At 40.4% G+C, this 22,155-nt stretch overlaps 1 protein-coding gene across 1 annotated transcript; it reads left to right on the top strand.

The window, feature by feature from the left end:
• The first annotated feature begins 1,052 nt into the window (after positions 1 to 1,052).
• STOX2 (storkhead box 2) lies at positions 1,053 to 22,004 on the top strand. Its single transcript, XM_082482236.1, has 4 exons — positions 1,053 to 1,111; positions 7,563 to 7,715; positions 14,831 to 17,096; positions 21,664 to 22,004. Exons 2-4 carry the CDS (start codon positions 7,583 to 7,585, stop codon positions 21,857 to 21,859), a joined length of 2,595 nt encoding a protein of 864 aa, XP_082338362.1. The 5' UTR covers positions 1,053 to 1,111; positions 7,563 to 7,582; the 3' UTR covers positions 21,860 to 22,004.
• The last annotated feature ends 151 nt before the right edge of the window (positions 22,005 to 22,155 follow it).

The following is a 22,155-nucleotide window of genomic DNA, read 5'->3' as shown; positions in this document are numbered from 1 at the left end:
GCAGCACTCCTATTTTTGTTTGCCCCTCCATTTCTGCATATTGATCTTCTTATTTTGATGACTAGATCACGACTAGAAATAATTCTTTTGCAGCAAAGGCAATTTTAAATGTTTCCTTCTCTTGAAAGAGAATCCCCAAACAACTAAAAATGTTTCTCCAAAACAGCAGCATCTGTCTCTCATCACACAGTATTCCTACCTCCTCTTCTGTGTTTTCCTGATGCTTTAGCTTAGCGTATCCTCACCAAGCAAAGGAAAACCTAGCACTGGGAGTGAGATCCTGACACAGTGACCTCGTTCGGAGCACTACCTTCTTTGTCAGCAGCAGCAGAAGCTGAAGCAGCTCCGCTGGCTCTCGGCACTTGGAGCAGTTTGACATTTTCTGTCTGGCATGGTTTCAGGGCTCACTTTGTTTTGAGCCCAAATGGTGAATGGGATGATGAAAAATGAGCTTGCAGGAACTTGTCTGCTGCTTCTAATTTTTTGATAAACAGTTTGCAGCAGTACAACTTTGATCCAGTCTACAGCAGAGCTGTTTGTTACGTGCAGGTCTGCAGCATTCTTCAGGATCTTTCTTTTTAATCAATTGAGTAAAAACTGGTAAGTGTTATGCTAAATAGTGAATAATTTAAGAAAATACTGCTCTGTGTAAGAGTGTGTGTGCACATATGTCTGTGTGTTTGTGTGTTGGGGGGTTGTGTATTACATCAAGCAGATATGTTAGGGTTTTGTTTTTTTTTTTGTCTTGACTAGAGGGTTAAAGCTTTAACTTGTTTTTGCTAATGCATGTAAATAGCTTTCTTGTCCACTTAATGAGGAGGCTGGCTTGTTATCCTGTACAATGCAGCTGGGCACTGTTCCAGAAGCACAGGCACTTCGTTTCAAAGACAAAGAAGCCAGCTCAGACGAAGGGAGAAACCTGGAACGTTGCGCCGTGGATTTTTTTCAGAGCGATGACTCATTTCAGTTCACAAAGGATTCTGGGCAGGGTAGTGAGAAGTCAGGTTGGCTGATCCATTCCTATGACTTCACTTTGCAGAGAGCCAGGGAGAAGAGGAGTGACACTGCAGAATCCTGAGGCACTGCAGTGGAGAGGTGCTTTGCAAAGACTGTGAGTGCCTTCGGAACAGGGGGTGGTGTCAGAACGTGATTCCAGCCGTTCCGTGGAAATAGGGCAAAAGGAAAGAGATGTTTTCAAAACACTGTGTGGCAGTTATATTTGTAGTCCCCTTTAGATTCTCTGCCTCCGCCTCCCCTGACATTTCTTAACCATTTATTTCGTGTGCTTATGTGAGAATTGTGTGAAATACCATTCCTTTCAGTGGACCTGCATAGATACTGCGTTATTTTTTATTTTCGGGAAGCCCCTATTTCCTGCTTTAAGAGGTGGGTGTTCAGCTTATTACTGCCTAAAAGCATGCTTTGTTTTTCTTCTTTCAGGTCCTGTGGCACTGAGCTATGCTGCAGCCAGCCAGCTTCCACAGTGATATAAAGCCCCAGTATGCACATTGTTGTTACATCACAGCTACTCTGGGTACTGTACTGGAGCATGGAACCAGACCATAAGGGTTCAGGTAAGTCCCCCTTTTTTAACATATTGTGTGCCAGGAATATAGACATGGACGTTTATTAATAGATGCATTTAAAAACTATCATTTGAGGAAACACATTCTAAAGCACACAATATATTAAAAAAACATAGTCCCACCCTCCTTCCCAGGATAAGCAACGCCATCAAAATCTCGACTGAATCCTCTGGGAAAGTTCCGTGCTCCAGCAGAAACTTTTTATGATCATAGTTGTAACATGTGCTGGGATATCACTTTGGATCAGGAGGCAGCTGGCCACAGGACATGAACAAGAAAAGGAAATTTAAATCACAGGAAATGCACAGGACTAATGGACGTAAGACAAGTTTGGCTGTGGGCAATTTAGCACCTGTTTCTGAAAGTTAGTGGCACTTGGTGAACCCTGGAGATCGTGCTTTTAGCTGGGTCCGACTGATTAAGAAGGTCAGTTTACATGTTGAAGTTAATAAATGGCAGGGGACTAGAACTCTGTTCAGAGGCAAATGTTTGTGATATGGTTGGTCATTATTAAGGTTGCTGTGTTTTTTTCAGGCTGGTTAGAATTGGAATGGTCACATTGCCAGGTCACGTTCTTGAGGTGTTCATGACCTGTGTCTGCAAGGGAAGGTGTGTTTTGGTGTGCATGCATTTCAGAGGTGCGGAAGGAGCTTGCTGGCTAGTAAACGTACATTACTGCATTTGTCGAGCCTTTGTTTAAGCTGCCCTTAAACAGCAATAAGTGGATGAATCTTTAATATATATTTTTCTTATTGTTATCAGCACTCTGATATGTATAACTGTCTAGTAAACACAACCTGCAGCTTTGTTCATGAAATACTCCAGGAAATGTGGTTTAAAAGGAGGATTTAGCTATGGTTGAGAGCAGCACAAGCAACACACCTTCCGACTTTCTTTATTTCAGATTTTGCCTGTAAAATGCGTTCTTTTCTGTGTTAGTGTGCTAATGCAGATCCAAGGTATTTCAGGGGAATCTGGGTAATACCACAGAAATATGCATGTTTTTCCTGTTCCTCCTGTTGTTTAGTCCGATGGAAGTGTTGTCTGGCTTAAAATGGCAATTATATATCATTGTTGTGAGTTCACAAGGTTTTGTTTGCTACATCTATGCGCGTATACTAATTTTAGAGTGATTCAGTTGCATTGAGGTTTGGGGAAAAGGGGGTAATGTGCAACCCAGGCCAGACATGCAACTTCCTCAGCATCTGTCCCTTCTTAAAGGAAATCTGAAAATGTGCTTTTTCTAGAAGAAGCTTTTCAATTACCATATTCTTGACAAAAAGTGATGTGGCAAAAAGAGTGACAGAAAGAGTGGCACATGCACGCACACAGACTGTGATTGTGCAAGCCTCATTTCCTGTGGAAACCAGGCTAAAAATTATTTTTAAAGTTTGTCTTGATCCATAGGAAACAAAAGATTCAAAAGGTGTTGAGAGGCTGGATGGAGAAGAGAAACTGGGCTTTGGCTTCCTTATTTCACAGGATGCAGAGTGTAATGAGAGGGTCTCTTCCTCATTTCAGGGAAATAGTGTGTATAAATTCTAATGAAGTGTGGCTTTGCACTGTAATTTCCTTAATTCTCTGTCACAATGGCTGTACTAAGTTGGTTCCATTTATAAGTCAAGAGGTGATTTTTCAAACAATCTTCATGCAAACTTCATGAGACAGGGAGTTTGACTTGCAGGTCACTTCTTTCCAGCAGCAGAATAACTAATAAAAATTCTGTCATCAGTGTGTAGTTGATAGTTTAATTGCTGATACACGGTGCAGAATATAGTCTATTTCATTTTCTCCCAAGATGGTGGTCCCCAGACATTTGGAGAACAGAGGCACTAGCTAAACTGGCCCAGGGCAGGGTCTGGCTGGTTGTGGGTTCAGGTTGCGTGAATTTTCGTTCCCAGCTCTGTTACAGACCATCACTTTCTCATATGTGTGTTAAGGATAGTTATGATTACCCAGTTTTTCGGAATGTTTTGAAATCCACTGAAGAAATGTGCTATGTAAGAGCTAAGTGTTTATTTTATGTGCTGCATAATCTTTTGTTCTAAGTAACAGTAATTATTTTTTTCCCACAGGGTAGTGCTGTAAATCCCCAAGGCATAAATGAGGACAAATCCCATTCATTGTTTATTGTGTGCTTACACGTTTTTGAAAATTAAGTGCTACTTAAAACAAAAAGTCTAGAAAACTTTCTTTTTTTTTTTAATTCTTTAGAGAAAAGTTTGGAAGGGCACTGCAGAAACGAGCTAAAACTATATAAACATGCAGTCAGCTGGTGAAAACTGCTTTCTGATCTCCAGTTTTCATTTAATTGAAAACATAAACATATGAAAGTCAAGGATAGTAATTTGATTTCAAAAGAAAGCTGCTTGAGACAAGCATCAGTCAGAGCTAACAGGAGCCATATGCTAGATGGTTTATGTAAGTGATGTGGTCTTCCAAAAAAATATTAGGAAAAGCACATTTGATATTTTTTTTTAAACAGGTCTTTCCTAAAGAAGTTGTAGTAAACCTTCTGTTCAGCAGGCTAAGCAGTATTTATGCACGTAATTGATGTTAATATATTAAACCATAAATGTGAGATGTTTTCTGTTGTTGTGCATCAAAGAAGTTTGTTCACTTAACTATAACCACAGAGTGCTTGTAATTTCCCAGAGCCACAGGATAGTTAAGATAAAGCTTGGCAGATTACAGCCTCCCTGAGTAGAGGGAGTTTTGGCTTTCTGTCACTAGGTCTGCTGAAAGTTTTACAGACGTGTGTGAGCCTTTTTAAACGAAGAGGCGGTAGACACTTGTGGACAACAAGCTATGGAGGTAATTCTGGCACAACAGAGGTGAAACGAGTTCTCGTCGTAATGAAGAAGATTGAAAAGCACTCAGTGGAAAAGAGTAAGGTTTAACTGGCAATAGTCCCTTACAAAACAGAAAGAAAGGCTCTCCCATAAACCAATATTTGTTGGCCATTTCTATTGCATTTAAAGCCATTTAAATTATGATTTTATGGACAATTGTAGTCTTCTTTATAGTTAATTAAATGGTTGTTAAGCTCCCAAATCCTTGCAAGTAGGATGTGTGTTACCCTGGCATACTAACTATAGCATGCTTTGCTAGAGCTTGTGTTAACTTTAAGGAACATACTGAATGTATGTTTTATATCGATGAGTTATGTGAAGGAGAGTTAGTATTTCAGTGGAAACTCTTGGCTCGTTCCTGTTGACAGGAGCCCAGCTGGCAGTGGGCAAATGTGCAGGCTGAATGTTTTCTGCACACTAACCTAGAAAAGCAATTCCACACTTGGAGGTCTGCTTTAAAAGGAAAGATTGTGCGAAGGTACTAAAATCCAGGTAAACTTGATTATTCCTTAACTTGTACTTAGCCAGTTTTAAGTGAACGAGTCCCGACTGGGAGCGATCCCAGAGGTGGATCTCTGCAGGCTGTTGACAGTCGGGGGAGTTGGGATGGGCTGCTCCCAGGGGTGAGCAGAGTAACTGGTTTCAGTTCTTGTCCAGGCATCCCTCTGGAAGCAGCTGGGAGGCTGCAGAGCAAACCTACATAAATGAGCAGCACTTGTTAGGCTTCATGTATAACTCTCCTCGTGGCCATTTCCCACTTCAGGGAGCTGCTTATGGTATTAAGGCCCATTCCTTACATCCTAAATACCGTTCTGGTTAGCTGTGAGTGGACCATTCTGGGTGCAAGAGGAAGAAAGAGGTCTTCCTGCCGCGCTCCCATCCTGGCGCCTGCATAGGCAGCAGTGTGAGTGCGTGGCTGGGAGTAGGCACAGGGATCCTCTTGCCACGGTGCTTTGGTTTAAGACGTTGCCAGGTCTTTGACGATCCAGGTAAAACAATTGAGGAGGTTACTGCCCTTCACCTGGATGCCCTTAAAGCTACCCAGGGGAGCCCATGCCAGCGCCCAGTGAACCTGATAAGCTTAAACTTCAACTGAGGGCAGTATATGCCAGTCTGTTTGACATTACACTGAACTGATCTTAGTGGTGCTCACAAGGACACCCATGAATGACACAGATAATCCCTGTGTGAAGGACAGGAATTTCTTAAATTGCTTAGCTAAATCTGTATAATTCTGATGCTTTTTAGACGTGAAGCTAATCATTAAAGAAACTGATCCCATACACAAACTGTACAGTGACTGTTGATCAAAGTTGGTAACCTTATGTGTCTGGCCGATTACAAAGATTCCTCTATGAACAAGTTTAAGCCGACAGCAGGTATAATTATTAGTAAATAGTAATATAATAAACGTGATGTTCTTTATCCATTCTCACATGATGAGTGGAGAAATGGTGTTTGTTCCCAAGTCATGTGAAAGTGTCTCTTGCACGTTTCCCTGTAAGCTGCCTATGATCATCTTGATTGCCATTATCTGTAAAGTACATGTGGCAGCAACTTTTCAGTTGTACATGAATAAAAAATGTCCAGAAAAGATTATGTTTTAAAGTCATCATTCTGTGGTCAGATAAGCATGAGGAGGACCTTGGGGTGCACTGTGGTGAAGCTGGAGGAATGCTGCTGTATTGGGATCGTGGCATTGATCTGGTCAGGCCCGATAAAGCAGAAGCAATCAGAAGACAGCATAGCACAAATGTGTGTTTTAAATCACTGTTGTGTCTTGGCTAATGTGTATCACTGTTGTACAACAGATTGTACAGCTGGTGTATTGAAAAATATTGCTCAGAAGTCTCACTGAAGCAGTTACGCAATTTGCTACTCCCACCAATTCTTTTTTCATTTTTTTCAAAGTGCTGAGTATAATGCAAGATAAAATGCATTTTGATAATCAGTTTTAGAAACTGCTGTTCCTGTTTAGTAGACATAATAGGAATATAGAATTAATAGGGCAAATATGTGATCATCTACATTGTGGAGGGAAGTTTGAATTTGAATTAATTTCCAGTAGTTTGATTCCTGATTTGGTCACAGGGTGACCTGTGACAGCAGAAATAGGGTGATTTTCCTGAGATTTCAAAGCCATTTAGGTAAAATTTAATCCCTGGCTATTGACTGCCCTGTGGCCAGGAAAGGATTCGTAGTCAAGCACCCTTTGTTCTCTTTATTATTCCTTTTCCACTGGCAAAGGAAATCTTTTAGCCTGCTGCTTTCCTCTATTTGACATCGTTGGGGAACTGTTACAACTTCAATAGGAGGTACAGACTATAATCTAAAAGCATTTCTGTATTTACATAAAGTATGTTAAAATGCACATGTTTATCTGTAGTTGTGTAGTCATTTCAGTATTATCAAATTGTAATTTCTCCTACAACTTTTTCAGTGATTTTTTAAAATATGGGCTAATGAATTATTTTTATAGACAACATGAGAGAAGTTACAACAAAGTTAATTTTCAGGCCAGCCTGGAACTATTACAACTTCTCTTCTAAAAAATACGTAGTCCGTACAAAGACATTTGACATGTAGATCCGGGAGAAATTTATTCAGGGTGTCAATCTTAAGGCCTCGAAAGAGTATGCTGTGCTTTATCAGCAGAGTGAAAATGTTATTCGTTTTCATAGCAACATTTTTTTTTGATCTTTGTTACTTTTAAGAAAAAATATTTTATCAAGTGGAAATGGTGGGCGATCCATACTGCTAGCCTTTGAAAGAGGAGTGAAATCTCCCCTTTTATATCCAGAGAAATAAAAGCAACTATTTTGTTTGTGCAGTTACCTAGTAGGATATTCAAACATGAGGTTTTGTAATCGTAAGTGCTAGTTTGTAGGCATTTTTCTGAATCTGCATCCTTTGAGAAACTCTGTCTGCATAGTGTGTATCTCCCACTTTCCAAAGTTCACCACGTCTAAGTTTTGAAATAACTCCATTGCAAGAGTTTTATCCCCAGCTCAGTACAAAGACTACAGAGCCCTGCGCCTCTTCTCTGATTGTATCTCTACATCCTTGTTCTACGAGCAGATTTTTAAACAAAACGCTTCATTGCACATCTGTTGTCTTTTTACAGGTGATGTATCACCCATCAGCATGTCTCCCATCAGTCAGTCACAGTTTATTCCACTTGGGGAAATCCTTTGCCTGGCCATCTCAGCAATGAACTCTGCCCGAAAACAAGTCACACAAGAAGCACTAATGGAGCACCTAACAACCTGCTTCCCAGGTAACTGGACATTAATAAATCATTTGTCAGATGGGCGCATTTCTGTAAAAGGGAAGTTGAAGAATCTCTAATCCCTACACAAAAGGTTGCTTATCTTTTTGGCCTCCTTAAAAGAAGGAGTTTCAGTGTTTGGTAGTCTGTTTTTCTTCACTCTTCTGGATGGGATTATTGATTAATGCTGAGATGCTACCCAAAAGTAAAAGGAGGCTTTAATAGTTAGTTTTATAACCTTTTCTTTATTCTTAACCATACAGAGAATGGAGTTCTCTTTGACAGAGCTTTCATGTGAGATACATTTTGCAGGGTTAATTCTTGACTTTAGGTAAATATTAAAAATTACGTGAGGTACTAAACAGCAAACTGTATTGCATGTTTTTTTCAGACTGATATCAGGATAAGCTTGTTTGTGATTTTGCTCACAAAATAACCATCTTTATCATCATAGTCAAAAAAGCTTTGAACTTCTTCAGTAGTTACGGAGAACAAAGCACGTGTCATAGCCAGTGCAGACTTATTCCACCTTCTGGCTTTCAAGCCAGTTGTAAGCTAATTCATAAGGGCTCTGTTGACATTATTCAGTCAGTTCAAGTGTCATTGTCCAGTATGCCTAGTGTAGAGCATTCTCTCTTAAAGAGCAGGTTTCTCACATACTGCATGTCTTCCTCCACCTAGGACAGGCTGTCAAAGCTGGTGTGGCCTGATGCAGGTAATAGAGTTCAATGATGATGATGTGCCTGCTTCAGGGAGAGGTTCTGTTTAAACTGAAAGGAGGTTGTCAGCGTGGTTTCCATGAGTTTTCAGCGCCTTCTTGGACACAGCTGAAAATCTTTAGATATTTCTTTTGTTTGGGTTTTTTCTTTGTTTTTTGTTTGTTTGGGTTTTTTTAACTCAACAACTCTGTCCATGACTGAAGGTTTGGGGAGCCACGTGCTGTGTTCGTAAATGCTGGTATTCACAAGATATTTATCAAATGGTGAAATGAAAATATCTTGGATGAAAGATACTGTAATGTGGAAAAAAAAGAAACCTGTATTAAGAATGTACTCATGAATATGCCGCTTCCCTACTGGCAGTCTGTATCTGGAGTTGGTGAATCGGGCAAAATGCATCTTGTAGAGACATCGAAAAGTGTGGTGTACAAGTATTGGGCAGAGGTTTACCGCTCAAGAGAGCATAACTTTTTCACTTGTGCTTTGTATGATCCTGGGCAAAATGTTTTACCTTTCTGTGCCTCAGTTTACAATTCTCTAAACTGGTTGAAAAACTTGGCTATTGTACCTCTTTTACAGCTGTAAAAATCAGCTGATTAAAAATGCTTCAGTAAGAAAACTACTGATGCATCTGCCTCATGTAGGCAGCCTAACCATAGCCATGTTTTGATGTCTTGAATTCGTTTGCTTACCTTTTAGAGCAAGAGTTACTTAAAGCCTTGAAGGTTACATGGCTTTTGCTATAACTGCTACTAATTTATGAGATTTGAAATCATAATTCTGGATAGAGAGTTATGTTTGTAATAAACAATTCTGTCTGACATTTAATAATTGCACCTTGGAAAATATTACCGCAAGTGTATTTTGTAAATATTAGCTTTCTGTCCCAGTTTGTGGTTTTGTTCATCAGAGGGTCTTTTTCAGTATGCTTGGCTGATTTTGAAAATAGTGATAAAAGTTGTAAGGGATGGAATGCAAAGAAGGCAAAGTTCACAATTATAATTCCAGTTTACTTCATTTTGATGATTTTTTTCCAAGTCATGTTTTCTGTATAGCTATGTACTAGAAGAGTTCCATAGATTGCAAGTATTTTTCCAATGATTCTATCAATATTTTTATGTAAACATTATTCTGTACTGGAAATGATAATTTATTGGTGGCATCCCTTGGGTTTCCTGGGAGCATGATTATCAGTTGACTTGGTGTATTGTGCTGTTCTTGCTAGACAGAACCATACATCAAAAATAATTCAACAGGCTGGATTATTTTGTAGACTCTGCTCAGAAAGAAGCCTGAGGCAAGTTAGCACACAGTCTCTTGCTGCCTCTTTTTTTCCACTAGCCATGAACATGTGCGTTTCCCAAGTCTGAGATAAAAAAAGAGAGCCTTGTTTTTCTTACCTCAGTTCCCAAAACGTAAAGAAAATTATTTGGAAAAAAAATAATCCACCCGTTGTTGTCCAGTTTTTTTCCCCTCTCTAGAGAAATGCCTTTCTGTCCCAGCCATGACATGTTTAACATAACAAACATACACTGAGAGAATATGTGTGAGGATTATCCAAATTTTTTTTCCTTTCCAAAAAACAAAACCTCTTCTTGTGCTGAGTGCTATTTTTCTCTTGTCTGCCCAAACTCTTTCATAAATCAGCCATGGCTTTTTGAGCGCTTGTATTCACTGTGGCTATTTTCAAATATCTGATTTCCTCCCATATTCTGATAGTTTATTTTTCCTAATTAGGTGCTGATGCTCTGCGAGAGAGGAGAGCATTGCCAGTGTAGATGTATCTGTCATGGTCACATAACCTCTCTGTATCTCGCCCTGTAGCAGCACTTGTCTGCCTGTGTTGTTTGTTTTAATGAACAGATGCTTCACTGCTTTTCATGGAGTGTATAAATTTCCTAAGACCCCAGATGCTATTCTCAAACTGCCTAAGAATAATAAACCTCTTTCCTCAGTGCAGGATCTTACACTTGCAGTCTAACCCTCTAGTTTGCTGAGCCATTGTGCAGGCATAAATCTGGGCCATGGCTCTATCTGAAATAAGGTATGCTAATTATTTATAACATCACATAGCAACCACTCCACATCCTTAACTAGTATTTCATGAGCCAATCAGAGTATTTCTTTTATCCCTTGTTAAGCCTTAGCATCAGCTCAGGAGAAAATCATTTTAGCAGATTTAACACCATTTAAATACTACTTCAGATGTATTTTTCATGAATTTATTTTATTGAAAAAGTTTGTAATGATAATGCACATTTATTTGTGGCTTTTGTTATTTGTCAGGTTTTTAAAAAAGCAAGAGGGCTCCTGCTGCACGTGCTCCCATTATTATAACTTAGAATTAAACAATAAGATGTTTGTACAGCCCTACTTTATAGTTTATTGACCATGGTTTAAATCCCGTACATTACATGTAAATCTTTGAAATCCAGTATAAGGAGTTAAGAATGTAACCTCTCTTCCTGTGTTTGGCAGCCAGACCCTCTTGTCTGTATGAACCTGGCTGAAGAAAACATCAAGCCTTAGTCTATGCTGCCTTTAGTAACGATTCTTTTTCTTTTTTTTTTCTTCCCCAATTTTGTCCACACGCTCATTAAAATCATCTTACGGTGAGAATTTCAGTATAGAAAATACTTGTGTGTATTGGACTAGGTTGCTTTCCAAGCGAACAGTTTTCTGAAAGCTGGTAAATTCCTCTGACATTCACCTTCATAACTGTTCACTCTTTAAATATGTGAAATGTATATGTAGCACTTTAAATAAGTGTCTTACATTAACTGAGTTCACTCTAGGTCAGTGTTCATTGTGAGCAGCAAACAAGACATAATCTTCCGTCTGGAAGCTCAGTGGATGGCATAGTAGACTCTCTTGAGATGCAGAAAATGTACATGTCTGATGATTCAGTGTCCAGACAGTTTCTGCTTTTGAATTATTAAACCACTACATAATCTTAAATAACACCACTGCTGTCATGCAATATTTTATATGCTAGAGTCTCTAAACTACTGGGTTTTTTTCCTCTTCCTATTTAATGGAGGAAGGGAGACCATAAGGAAGCTTCTGAATGCAATGGGATAGGTTACATATAGACAGGATATGGGCAGGTTGCTGTAAACAGAAAAGTCTTGAGAGGGCCCAGAAATCTGTATTTAAAAACACAACAGCAGGAGCCAGGGTAGTGTCATTGCTCCTGTCCACCATTCAGGAAAGCCTAAGTCAAGTTTGGGTCTGTTTCTGCTTTTGTAAGTACCTGAAAGAGATCTGAACAAACCCCATAGCTAGCGTTAGCTGTCAATGCTGAGCTCCAAAGATCTGCATCTGCCATCGTCACTGCTGGCTGAGTGAACCGCAGGGGTGTACTGTGTGCTGGGAGTGATAAAAAGTGATAGTCTCCAACTCCAGAGAGAAGGCTGACACCATTAACTTTACAGCATCTTTGACTGCCCAAGCACACTAATATTTTTTTTCTTGGTGTTTATCTGCACATCCTGTATTCGCAGGACTTAATTAATGTAACTACTCTGCATCCAGTGTTCAGAGACTCATTTACCCAACGCATTGTAGTCATTATGGTTTACTGGGTGAAAAATATGTATTATTATTTTTACTATGTATTTTTGCTTAAGTTAGTGTAAAACATCAGACGGTCCATTTCAATCTCTTTCCCTAACTTTTCTATAAACTCCCAGGAGAATGTTTTCCTCTCTTATTTTTGTAAGTCTTTTAGTAAAATAAGGATGAAGGACCAAGTTTCCACACACAAAGGTATGTATGTGTTGAGGTATTTACATGTAAGCTTCTGGAAAATGCAATGGATTGGTAAGGTTGTTTATTTAGAGGCAGGAAGAGAGGTTGGCTACTGCACAGCGGGCGCATCTCTGTTGGACCGGGATTGGACCCTGCAGTGCATTTCCAGCACAGGATGGAGAAGCACATGAGCTTGAGTTCAAGGTCATCCACTTCTTGTGGTGATGCAAGGCGTAATGTAAAAGGGGTGCTGTTACACAGGCAGCCATAACAGCTCCACCGCAGGACAGAAGAGGTTAGATGATGACCGCTGGTTGTTATGGGAATTGAAATCACTCTTCGTGGTCCTGTGCTTTACTGAAAGCTCATGCAGAGGGCAGCCTGCTCTCCAGTTGCCACTGCCTCACAATGTAGAGGAAGCTCACCATATTGTTTACTTCAGTCCAGCGAAATTCAGGACTCTGGGCTAGGTAGTCCTTTTTTCCTCCGGCTGTCTGGATTTTGGCTTTTCCCATCTGTTGCTATTTCTGGCATGTTGGCTTATCTAGAATTTCTGGGGGTCTTTGTTACTCTCTCTAGGATTATCGCATAAATTGTAGACGCCCACATGAAGAGGGGAGAAAATGCACGTTCCTGATTCTCCATTTCATTTGCGTATTCTTTCCAATTTTCAGTGTCATTTATTCTCTCAAATTTTATCCTTTCTTTACCTCTTTTCCTTCCTGTGTCTGAATCAGCCCCAATCTTTCAGCTTTGTGGACTGTGCATGAATATATTTACTGCCCCTAGGTACTTCTTCCTGGCACCTTCTCTGTTGTAACTGCTTTCACTCATGTGTCCATGTTATTCCTAACACTTTGCTGTTTCCATTGTAAGATTTTTAGTTACAGATATTTCTGGATGTGAGCAGTATGGTCATGTCTCTAAATTCAAACAACATTCAAAGCCAGACATAAGAATACTTACTATGTTGCCTGCAACCCAGTAGCAAGGAAGAGGGTGAGTTAAGGAATTAGTACAACTTCTCTATTTCTTGTGGCTAATCTTTTGATGGGGTGTTAGTGACAGTGCCAGAGCCCTTGCTGTCATCCTCATGTTTGCTAACACAAGGAGGTCAGTGAGCCTGCAGGCTCTAGCCTTGGACATGGGGGAGAAGAATTGGTGACCAGACACTATGTGCTGCTACTCACGATACTGTGTGACAGGTACACCTGTTTGAGATTTTTCCCTTAAGTATTTTTGTGAAAAGTATATACTTTGTTGAAATGTTTTTGTATGCATAATTCCATGGAGTTTCTGTTCTTGGAGATAGTCAGAGTTTGACTTGATAAGGCCCTGACCAACCTGATCTAAATTGGCCTGGCTATGGGTAGAGGCACTGACTAGATGATTTCCTGAGGTCCCTTGCAACCTAAGTTACTCTCTGATTCTATTTTTTTTTTCTAAATTAGTTTTGTTGGAAGGAGAACTAAGACCCAGAGCAAATAATATTAACTTTTTTTAGTTTAAGATAGACTTTGAAAAAAAATTCTCTAGTTCTAAAACTGTAAACCAGGTCAGTACCCAGTATTAAGTTAAAATTAAAATGCATTTTAGTTCAACAAAATGTTGGTTGAAGATAGCTTTTTCCACTGAAAATTTTGGAATATTTTTGTTTTTTAGTGAGCATAAAGATTTTTTTAAACCAGCTTGTGAACTAAATCTCTTAGCTCTAGACGAAATTTATTCCTCTGTACTGCATGCTCACTTGGTAATTTATCTACTAAAGTATTGAAGACTTGGTCCTGCACCACTGAACCCAGCAGGAGTACTGGTAGTGGGAATGACCAGGCTCACAATGCTAGGTCTACTGTGTGGCTAATGTGGCATTGATGCAGGATTGTCATACTTGTCCTCCTCTCAGTATGTGATTTATGCACTTAGGTAGTGTCCCTTGCATCTCACATGAAAGGCAGGGAACTCTTAGAAGGAAATTTTTAGGAGCTAAATCTGTAACTTCCAGCATAGTGGAAAAGTCTGGGTAAGATGAACTGTATCATTCAAGGCATGTCTTTTTTGGAGCAGCTGTTTTAGTTAAAACATGTTTTAATGGGAGAGGAAGTCAGTTCAATCAAGTTTGTGACAAAGGGGTGGTTTGGGAGAATGTGTTTTTCCTGTGCAGTATTCTTCTGTGGAAGAACAACTTAGGCATCCAAAGTAACAAATAACCACTGTTTTATATGTGACGGGGCACTATAATAAATAGTTCTGGTGAACTGGGATATAAATATTTAGTTGGAAGAAGAATAAAAGTGAAACGTTTCCCCAGACACCCTTTGATTTCCTGTGATTCTGTCCTGTAGTTTAAGGTCACCTGCACAATGGAAGTAACCAGAAGTTCTCTTCTTTTTTTTTTTTTTTTTTTTTTTTTTTTGTAACACTCCATTAACGGCCCCCTTTCTATTTAATTAATAATTGATATGTCTGAAGTGTAGGAGATAAGTGGAAAAACAAACAGAGAGGAGAATGCCTAACAAAGTGCTTTGCTGGAGTTGTTTGTTCAGCATATTCCAGGCTTGCACATTGGAGAAAACAGCTTTTTGTTCGGGAGGGGGGAGCCAGAGGGTCCTGTGTAGTTTTATGCACTCCCTGATACGTGTTTACTGTCATTTCTAGGAGTTCCAACACCCAGTCCGGAAATCCTTCGACATACCTTGAATATGCTTGTACGGGAGAGGAAAATATACCCAACTCCAGATGGTTATTTCATTGTAACCCCGCAGACTTACTTTATAACACCATCTCTCATAAGAACTAACAGTAAATGGTACCATTTGGATGAGAGGATACCTGACAGGTCTCAATGTACCTCTCCACAACAAGGAACTATAACTCCCTCCACCTCGGGATGCGTCAGGGACCGAACACTACCCAAAAACCACTGCGACTCCTGCCATTGTTGCAGAGAAGACATGCACAGCATGCATGCATCTACCTTACAGAGGAAATCAGCAAAAGACTGTAAAGACTCATACTGTCCTCCTTCATTATGTCAGGTCCCACCTACTGAGAAAAGTAAAAGTACTGTCAATTTTTCTTATAAAGCAGAGACACTCACAAAGCCTAAGGATGTAGAAAAGCAGTCAAAGAAATTTGGACTCAAATTATTCCGATTAAGTTTTAAGAAGGACAAGACAAAACAGTTGGCAAATTTCTCTGCCCAATTTCCTCCAGAGGAGTGGCCGCTAAGGGATGAGGACACCCCTACCACTATACCTAGAGAGGTAGAAATGGAGATTATCAGGCGCATTAACCCGGACTTGACTGTGGAAAATGTCATGAGGCACACTGCACTAATGAAGAAACTTGAAGAAGAAAAAGCTCAACGCAGCAAAGCAGGATCTTCAGCTCACCACAGTGGACGGAGTAAAAAGAGCAGGAATCACAGAAAGTCCCATGGGAAATCGAGGTCACACAGCAAGACTCGGGTGTCCAAAGGAGACCCATCAGATGGCTCTCATTTGGATATACCTGCTGAAAGGGAATATGAGTTCTATGATCCCTTGACTCGATCCCCACGGGAAGGCTGTTTTATAATAGAACACAAGGGAGATAATTTTATAATGCACAGCAATCCTAACATGATTGAATCTCACTTTCCCATGACACCCGAGTGGGACGTGTCTGGTGAGCTGGCCAAAAGAAGAACTGAAATGCCTTTCCCCGAACCTTCCAGGGGAAGCTCCCACTCCAAGGTCCATCGGAGCCACAGCCATACACAGGATAGAAGATCGAGGAATGAGCGGTCCAGTAAGGCTAAAGAAAGGTCTAGATCCATGGATAACTCCAAGGGACCTCTGGGCTCGGCTACTTTAAGCACACCTGAAGACATAGGTGAAGGCTGTAGCCCAGATGACCAAACAACTAGCCAAACTTACATCGACGATAGTACCTTAAGGCCATCTCAGTCGCTCAGTCATCAAAGGGCTCTGATTTCATCTGCAAGCTACAAAGAGACTTGCATCCCTGAAATAGCTAGTGGCAGTGTAGAAACCCCCAGTTCTTGTAGCCTGTTGGAACAAAGCAAGCCTACAGAGAATTTGCCATCATATAGCGAGCTCAACTCCTGCACAACAAAATCTGCAGTCGATGACTATTTTCAGTGCAACACATCCAGCGAGACTGTGCTTACTGCTCCATCACCACTGGGAAAGAATAAAGAGGATCATGACACGCTGACAGGGACAGATGGGCTCAAAAAAATGACTCCTGTAGACAGACAGTCTCAACACATTGCTAGGGAGCCTGGGGTGCACAAAGAGGAGTCCCCAAAGGGCCCAAGCAGTGGTTCAGCAGTTGCTGGCCAAACTCCAGAGGTGATCGCAAATGGGCGGTTGGTTCAACACCATAGCGCTGAATCAAGCAGCCTTGATAAAAGGAAAGAAATATTTAGCAAGGATACACTCTTTAAACCTCTGCACAACACTCTTTCTGTGAATAGTTATCATAAGTCTAGCACACCCCTGCTAAAGCCCCATCAAAAGACCCCCTCTGACACATTGCCGGTCAGATGTGAGAAACTTGAACAAGCGATAGTAACCTCAGTCACACAAGTCATGCCCGTTTCACAGAGACAGCAAGAGACAACTGGGAACCAGGAGGCCTCCTTCGACTACTACAACGTATCTGATGATGACGACTCGGAAGAAGGAACCAACAAAAATCCCGAGGAAGAAAAGAATAGGGATGATGTCGGCACGATGCAGTGGCTCCTGGAGAGAGAAAAGGAGAGGGACCTGCAGCGAAAGTTTGAGAAGAATCTTACTCTTCTCACCCCGAAGGAAACGGAAAACAGCAACAACCAGAGAGCCACCCACTCAGCCCGCCTGGACAGCATGGACAGCAGCAGCATTACTGTGGACAGCGGGTTCAACTCTCCACGGTAGGACTGTCACATTCATTGCAGCTTTACAGACTAGAAAGTTCCGTTTTTAGTTATGTGTGTGTGTGATACCGGTGGCAGAACATAGGGCTGTATTAAACCATTTCACACGTTTTCAGACAGTGTTTTCTACAGCTCTGGAATCTGCTATTCAGATGTGTGGGTTTCCCACTATACCGTAAGCAACCAATGACCATTTGCGGCTTTGACTCTGTATTAGTTTGTTTTCTATTTGCTGAAAACCTCCCTGTATTCTTTTTTTCCTGTATTAAACTCGTGTTTGCATTTAGAATAGAAAGGATGAGCTCCTGCATACTCCCCCTTCCTTTTGCCTCTAAGATACCATCAACAAGACTAATTGAAAGACTAGACATGACTAGGTGGCATAACCTTTGGCTCAGACAAAAAAAAAACCAGCCAACAAACATGATGATTGTTTTGGGTTTGGGCATTTTTGTTTGTTTTCTTCAAAAATTTTGGAGGTTTCTCTGTCACCATAGCAAACTGGTGAGACCGGAACAGCCGCTCCCCCCACACGGCTGAAAGTGCTCAGGATGTTTGAACTTCAGAGGTGACCCAGTGCTGCATCAGCAGAGAGAGAGGTACTTTGCCTAAGATACTTGGGAAAAGAGTCCAGACGTTTGCGTGTGGTGGTTCTGGTTAGTCATTTCCATTCCAGGGATCTCAGACATCATGGAAGTCTCAGTGTGCTAGGAGTCTTACAGGCGTAGGGAGGAGAGAGTTGCTGGTGTGTTCCCTGCCCTGAAGATTTCACAAGCTCATTTTCAGGTTAAGAATCCTTCACTCGAGCCTTCTTTCTTCTCTCTCTGGCCTCTAATGGTCCTAGGTCCCTGCTGGAATGGAGCTTGCCTGGTTTTGTTTGCCCTGGATAGCAACCCATCAGAGTTCAGAACAATGACTCTAAGAACACAGAAATAATTTACAATGGTAGTTCTCTTATAGTGTCTTAAGCTTAAATTATTTATTGCCTGTGTTTAAAAATAAAACCTCCAAGACTGGATTTGTATCAGGTTAAAGAAAATGGTTTTGTTTTTTCTTTTTTTTAGTTGTCGTCCCCCATCCCCCCCCAACAGCGTTCTTATTCCTCAGTATTACATATCTTTTTTAATCTATAGCAAAGGCTGTCAGAAAGGCATGTGAAGGATTTTCTGCTTCTGCACAGGACTAAATTTCATTTTCAGTTGAAGTCGTGTCACTGAAATAAATTCCTTTGGATTTGATGGCTACTCCCACTTGATGTTAATGACAAGGCAGCAGTTACTGGGCTTGCTGCAGCATGCAGCGATCATCAGACTAGAGCAGGCTTTTAACATATGTATAATTTTTCTGAGTAAAAAAGTTGAAAAAAAAAATTGAGTAAATTGTACCACTTACACTGAATCCGGCTTAAAAAAGGAGGAGGTTTTGAATTTGTTCCTGTTATTGATTGTTCGGCAAATGCTTGGCATCTTTCTCACATACAACTGTTGTATGAGGCTATTTGCACTGTTCTTTTCAGAATGTAATCTCTTCTTTCAGTTGAAGTGCTATACTTGTGGTCAGTTTTTGGGGGGGGTATATGGTGGTGTTTGCTTCTTGCTAAGCCTGTCTCATTCCGCAGAGTGCATTTCACCTCCGTGATAGGATGTCGACTGGATAAAATTCAGTTCTTAGACTACTATTTCGCTAGCTGAATATCAAGCTTGCATTCAAAGGCAGACATTTCCTTCCCTAATTATTTACACAAAAGTTAAGATTTCTGTTGATGTTAATCTTAAATTTAGCTAGCAGAGAACAGAACATGGCGAGCCTACTGGATTTAGTTCTGCTATACCACTTTGTTTAGATCAAAAGGGAAACAGATAAGCAGCTTTTAATAAAGATTGTGTCCCACACATCCTTTTTTTTTATTATTTTACTGCTTACTTTATTAACAAATGTCTTTTTTTTGGCAAGGCCACATGAAGTAGGCTTTTTTTTTAAAAAAAAAAAAGCAACATTGTGTAGGGTTTTCTTGTGTATTTGTTTTGTAAGATCAGCATATAGTCTGGATATTTCAAAGGCTTTTTGATGACCTTTGTATCAAGATGATTAAATTGGATGATTTTGCTGAGTTTTGGTCACTCCTTGGTTTAAGTCCATAAAAATAAATTGAGCTGGGGGTGAATTTCAGCCCTTTGGCTGTAATTACCGTGCTGTTACTGCTTTCCTACCCTGTAAGAAAAAAAGTACTCCACAGCCCTTTTCCAGGAAATACAGAAAAGCTATCCAGCATCCATCTGGTAAGGTTCACCTAGATCTGACGGTGTCCCTTAGCAGATGCCTAGGGAAGAGGATAGGAACAAGACGTTCGTGTAGTGGTGTTCCTCAGGTAGACTTCTAGCCTCCACTGATGTTGTAACTCTTGACTTCCTGAGGGGGTGGTGGTATCTTCTCATTCAAACTGAAATGTGCAGTGTTGCTCGGGGAATCAAAATTACCAGTTCTACACTGTGAAAGAAAAAGTATATTTTTAAAGCGTGACAAATTGAAAAAAAAAAGGGCGCATTTAAGAAAAACAAACAGGATGTAGTTAAAGGGATTTGCAATGGTCATTTGACTTCAAAAGTATTTTGTGCGTGAAATTCGTGAACACATCACCATTGGGAAAGCAGCCTCACAGTATTTTGTTCATTGCTTTTATGCAAGTTGTATATAGTAAATGTTAGTTGTCAATATTGATTTTATTCCTTTATTTTTAGAGCTTATATAATACTGCTGCTCTTTTGTCACCTAAAGAAAGAGCTAATTTTGGCATTACTCTGCATGCAAAATTCTCACTGCAGTCTTTGTGTATACATGTTGTAATGGTCAGTTTGTAATATCAGAATTGAAAATGTTTGAAGATCTGGAATTGGTGGTCCCATAAAGAATGATACAATACTGAGTGATCTCTGAAAAACAAATGTTGCATCTATTTTCATTAAAAAGCCAATGGAGAGGAATCAAAACACATGCAACGGAAAAGTGCACCGTACGTCGTTGAAGCTCACAGAGGTCTCTTACTATGTGCATCACCCATCGTAGCTGTTTGGAACTACTGACAATAAGGCTATAATTGGCAGAAGGTCATCAATACCATTTTAATAAATTTAAAAGATCTACAGGAGTTTTCCTAAAAGCATCACTGTTTTTCCAGATTCAGTCAGTTCAAGATGATTTAAATCTGCCCTACAACTACACAAGGTGTTTCTTCCTTCCCCTATGCCATGCACTGACACATTTCCCCCCTGCCACATCCAAAGCTGTGCAGTCCTACTCTTCCCCGATGCTAGCACTAATCTTTTTTTTTTTTTTTTTTTTTTTCTTAGGACTAGTATTTAACTGAGCGGTCCCTGATCTGGCTGGCTGCAAGGCTCAGCATCAGGGAAGCAGCAGGAACATGTGGCAGGGTCAGGTCCACACAAGGCAGGCAAGAGCTGCCCCTTTCAGTAGCAGGTAAATTTAGGTTGACTTTAAACTGACTATGAAACACTGTCATTAGTATCTTTGTTTCTAGTGCTTATTTAACAACCCCCTTCAGTCCTCTAAATTACACTGTAAACATCTCCATAGCAAGCGATGACATCATTTTGCAAAGAAGTAGGGATACGGGTGAAGGATACATAACCAGGGACCACATGGCTATTTGAAAACCAAATCTCTTTCTGCACAGGAACACATTATTTGGAGATCAAAAATTGTTAAGAGTGGAAAGAGAACAAAAAGAGCAGTAGAGGTAAAACTAGCCCTAGCGTATCTTGGCTGAGTTTTTTTAAAGCTGTAGACTAAAACACAGGTTCCTCTGCGTTCATAATTAGATGTATCATTAGAAGGCTTAGTCTTTAAAAGTGCCGAGTGTCCTGTCACTCCCGTGGGTAAACTTTATGTTAGAACTAAAGGAATATTGTCCATTTTATGAATGAAATAGCAGCACTCCTTATTTAGGGCATGATTGCAGGCCAGGCAGTTAAGATTTGTCAGCGTCTCGTAAGTTGCAGTTGTCTCAGCTGCAAAGCAAAATTGAAGTGTTGTGTTTAGAAGCATTGTGGGTTTAATGTAAAAGAGCATTCTTAGTTAATATTTAGTGTACAAAGACACAGGTAGAAGAGAAGACAACAGAGGCAGCTGTGTTACATGATTACTCTCCCAGCTCTGCCGTGTCACAGAGCTGATTCAATGAAGTTTCTTTGTGCAAAAATGCACCAGTCAGGAAAGAAAATTAATATATTCCATATGCAAGATGGAAGCTATTTCCTTGGTTGAAAAATCCAGATGCTTGATACTGGTTCAGCTTACCGTTTGTGTGACAGCTTCAGCTCTGCTTAGTGCTATACCTGTGTTACAGTATGATGACTGCTGAGTACCTCTGGAACCCATTTTGGAGGAACATATGTGTACCGTCAAAATGAGATGGTTCGTTGATGTGACATTGCATACAAACACAGGAAGCCTATTATAAAACACTCTATTCTCCTTTCCTGTCTGGTCGATAGATATATAGGCATGTCATATATGAGTGTGTATATATATTTCTTTTCCATTCTAGTACTCGTGAGAGCCTGGCATCCAACACTTCAAGTATTGTTGAAAGCAACAGACGTCAGAACCCCGCTCTGAGCCCTGCACACGGTGGCGCAGGCCCAACGTTCAACTTCCGAGCCACTGCAGACCCGCCGGCAAGTGAAGCCGAGAAACTGCAGAAACCTGCTAACTGCCTGCAAGCTTCTGTCACTAGTGTCTGATAGTCATCCTGCCTCAGATCTTCTGTCTCATCCTATACAGCAAAGTTTACGACACTGGGACTGATGTTTACATCTTTGGGGAAAAATAAATAAAAAAAAAGCATCTCAACCACAGTTTTAGTGTTTACTTAAACTGTGCTGCTATGTAGACTAGGGGCAACAAAGAAATCTTTATTTCAAGGTATTGCTTTTCACATTTGCGGCTCTGTAGCAACAGAATAGCAGTAGGGATAATATGTACACTTTTTGCTTCACTTAAATGTAACTGAGCACATATATGAAAGTCTAGACACTGT

The sequence above is a fragment of the Vanellus vanellus genome (assembly GCF_965231255.1).
Source record: "Vanellus vanellus genome assembly, chromosome: 4".
Lineage (NCBI taxonomy): Eukaryota > Metazoa > Chordata > Aves > Charadriiformes > Charadriidae > Vanellus > Vanellus vanellus.
The sequence above is the reverse complement of the archived record's forward strand: the minus strand, read 5'-3'. Positions and strand labels throughout refer to the sequence as shown.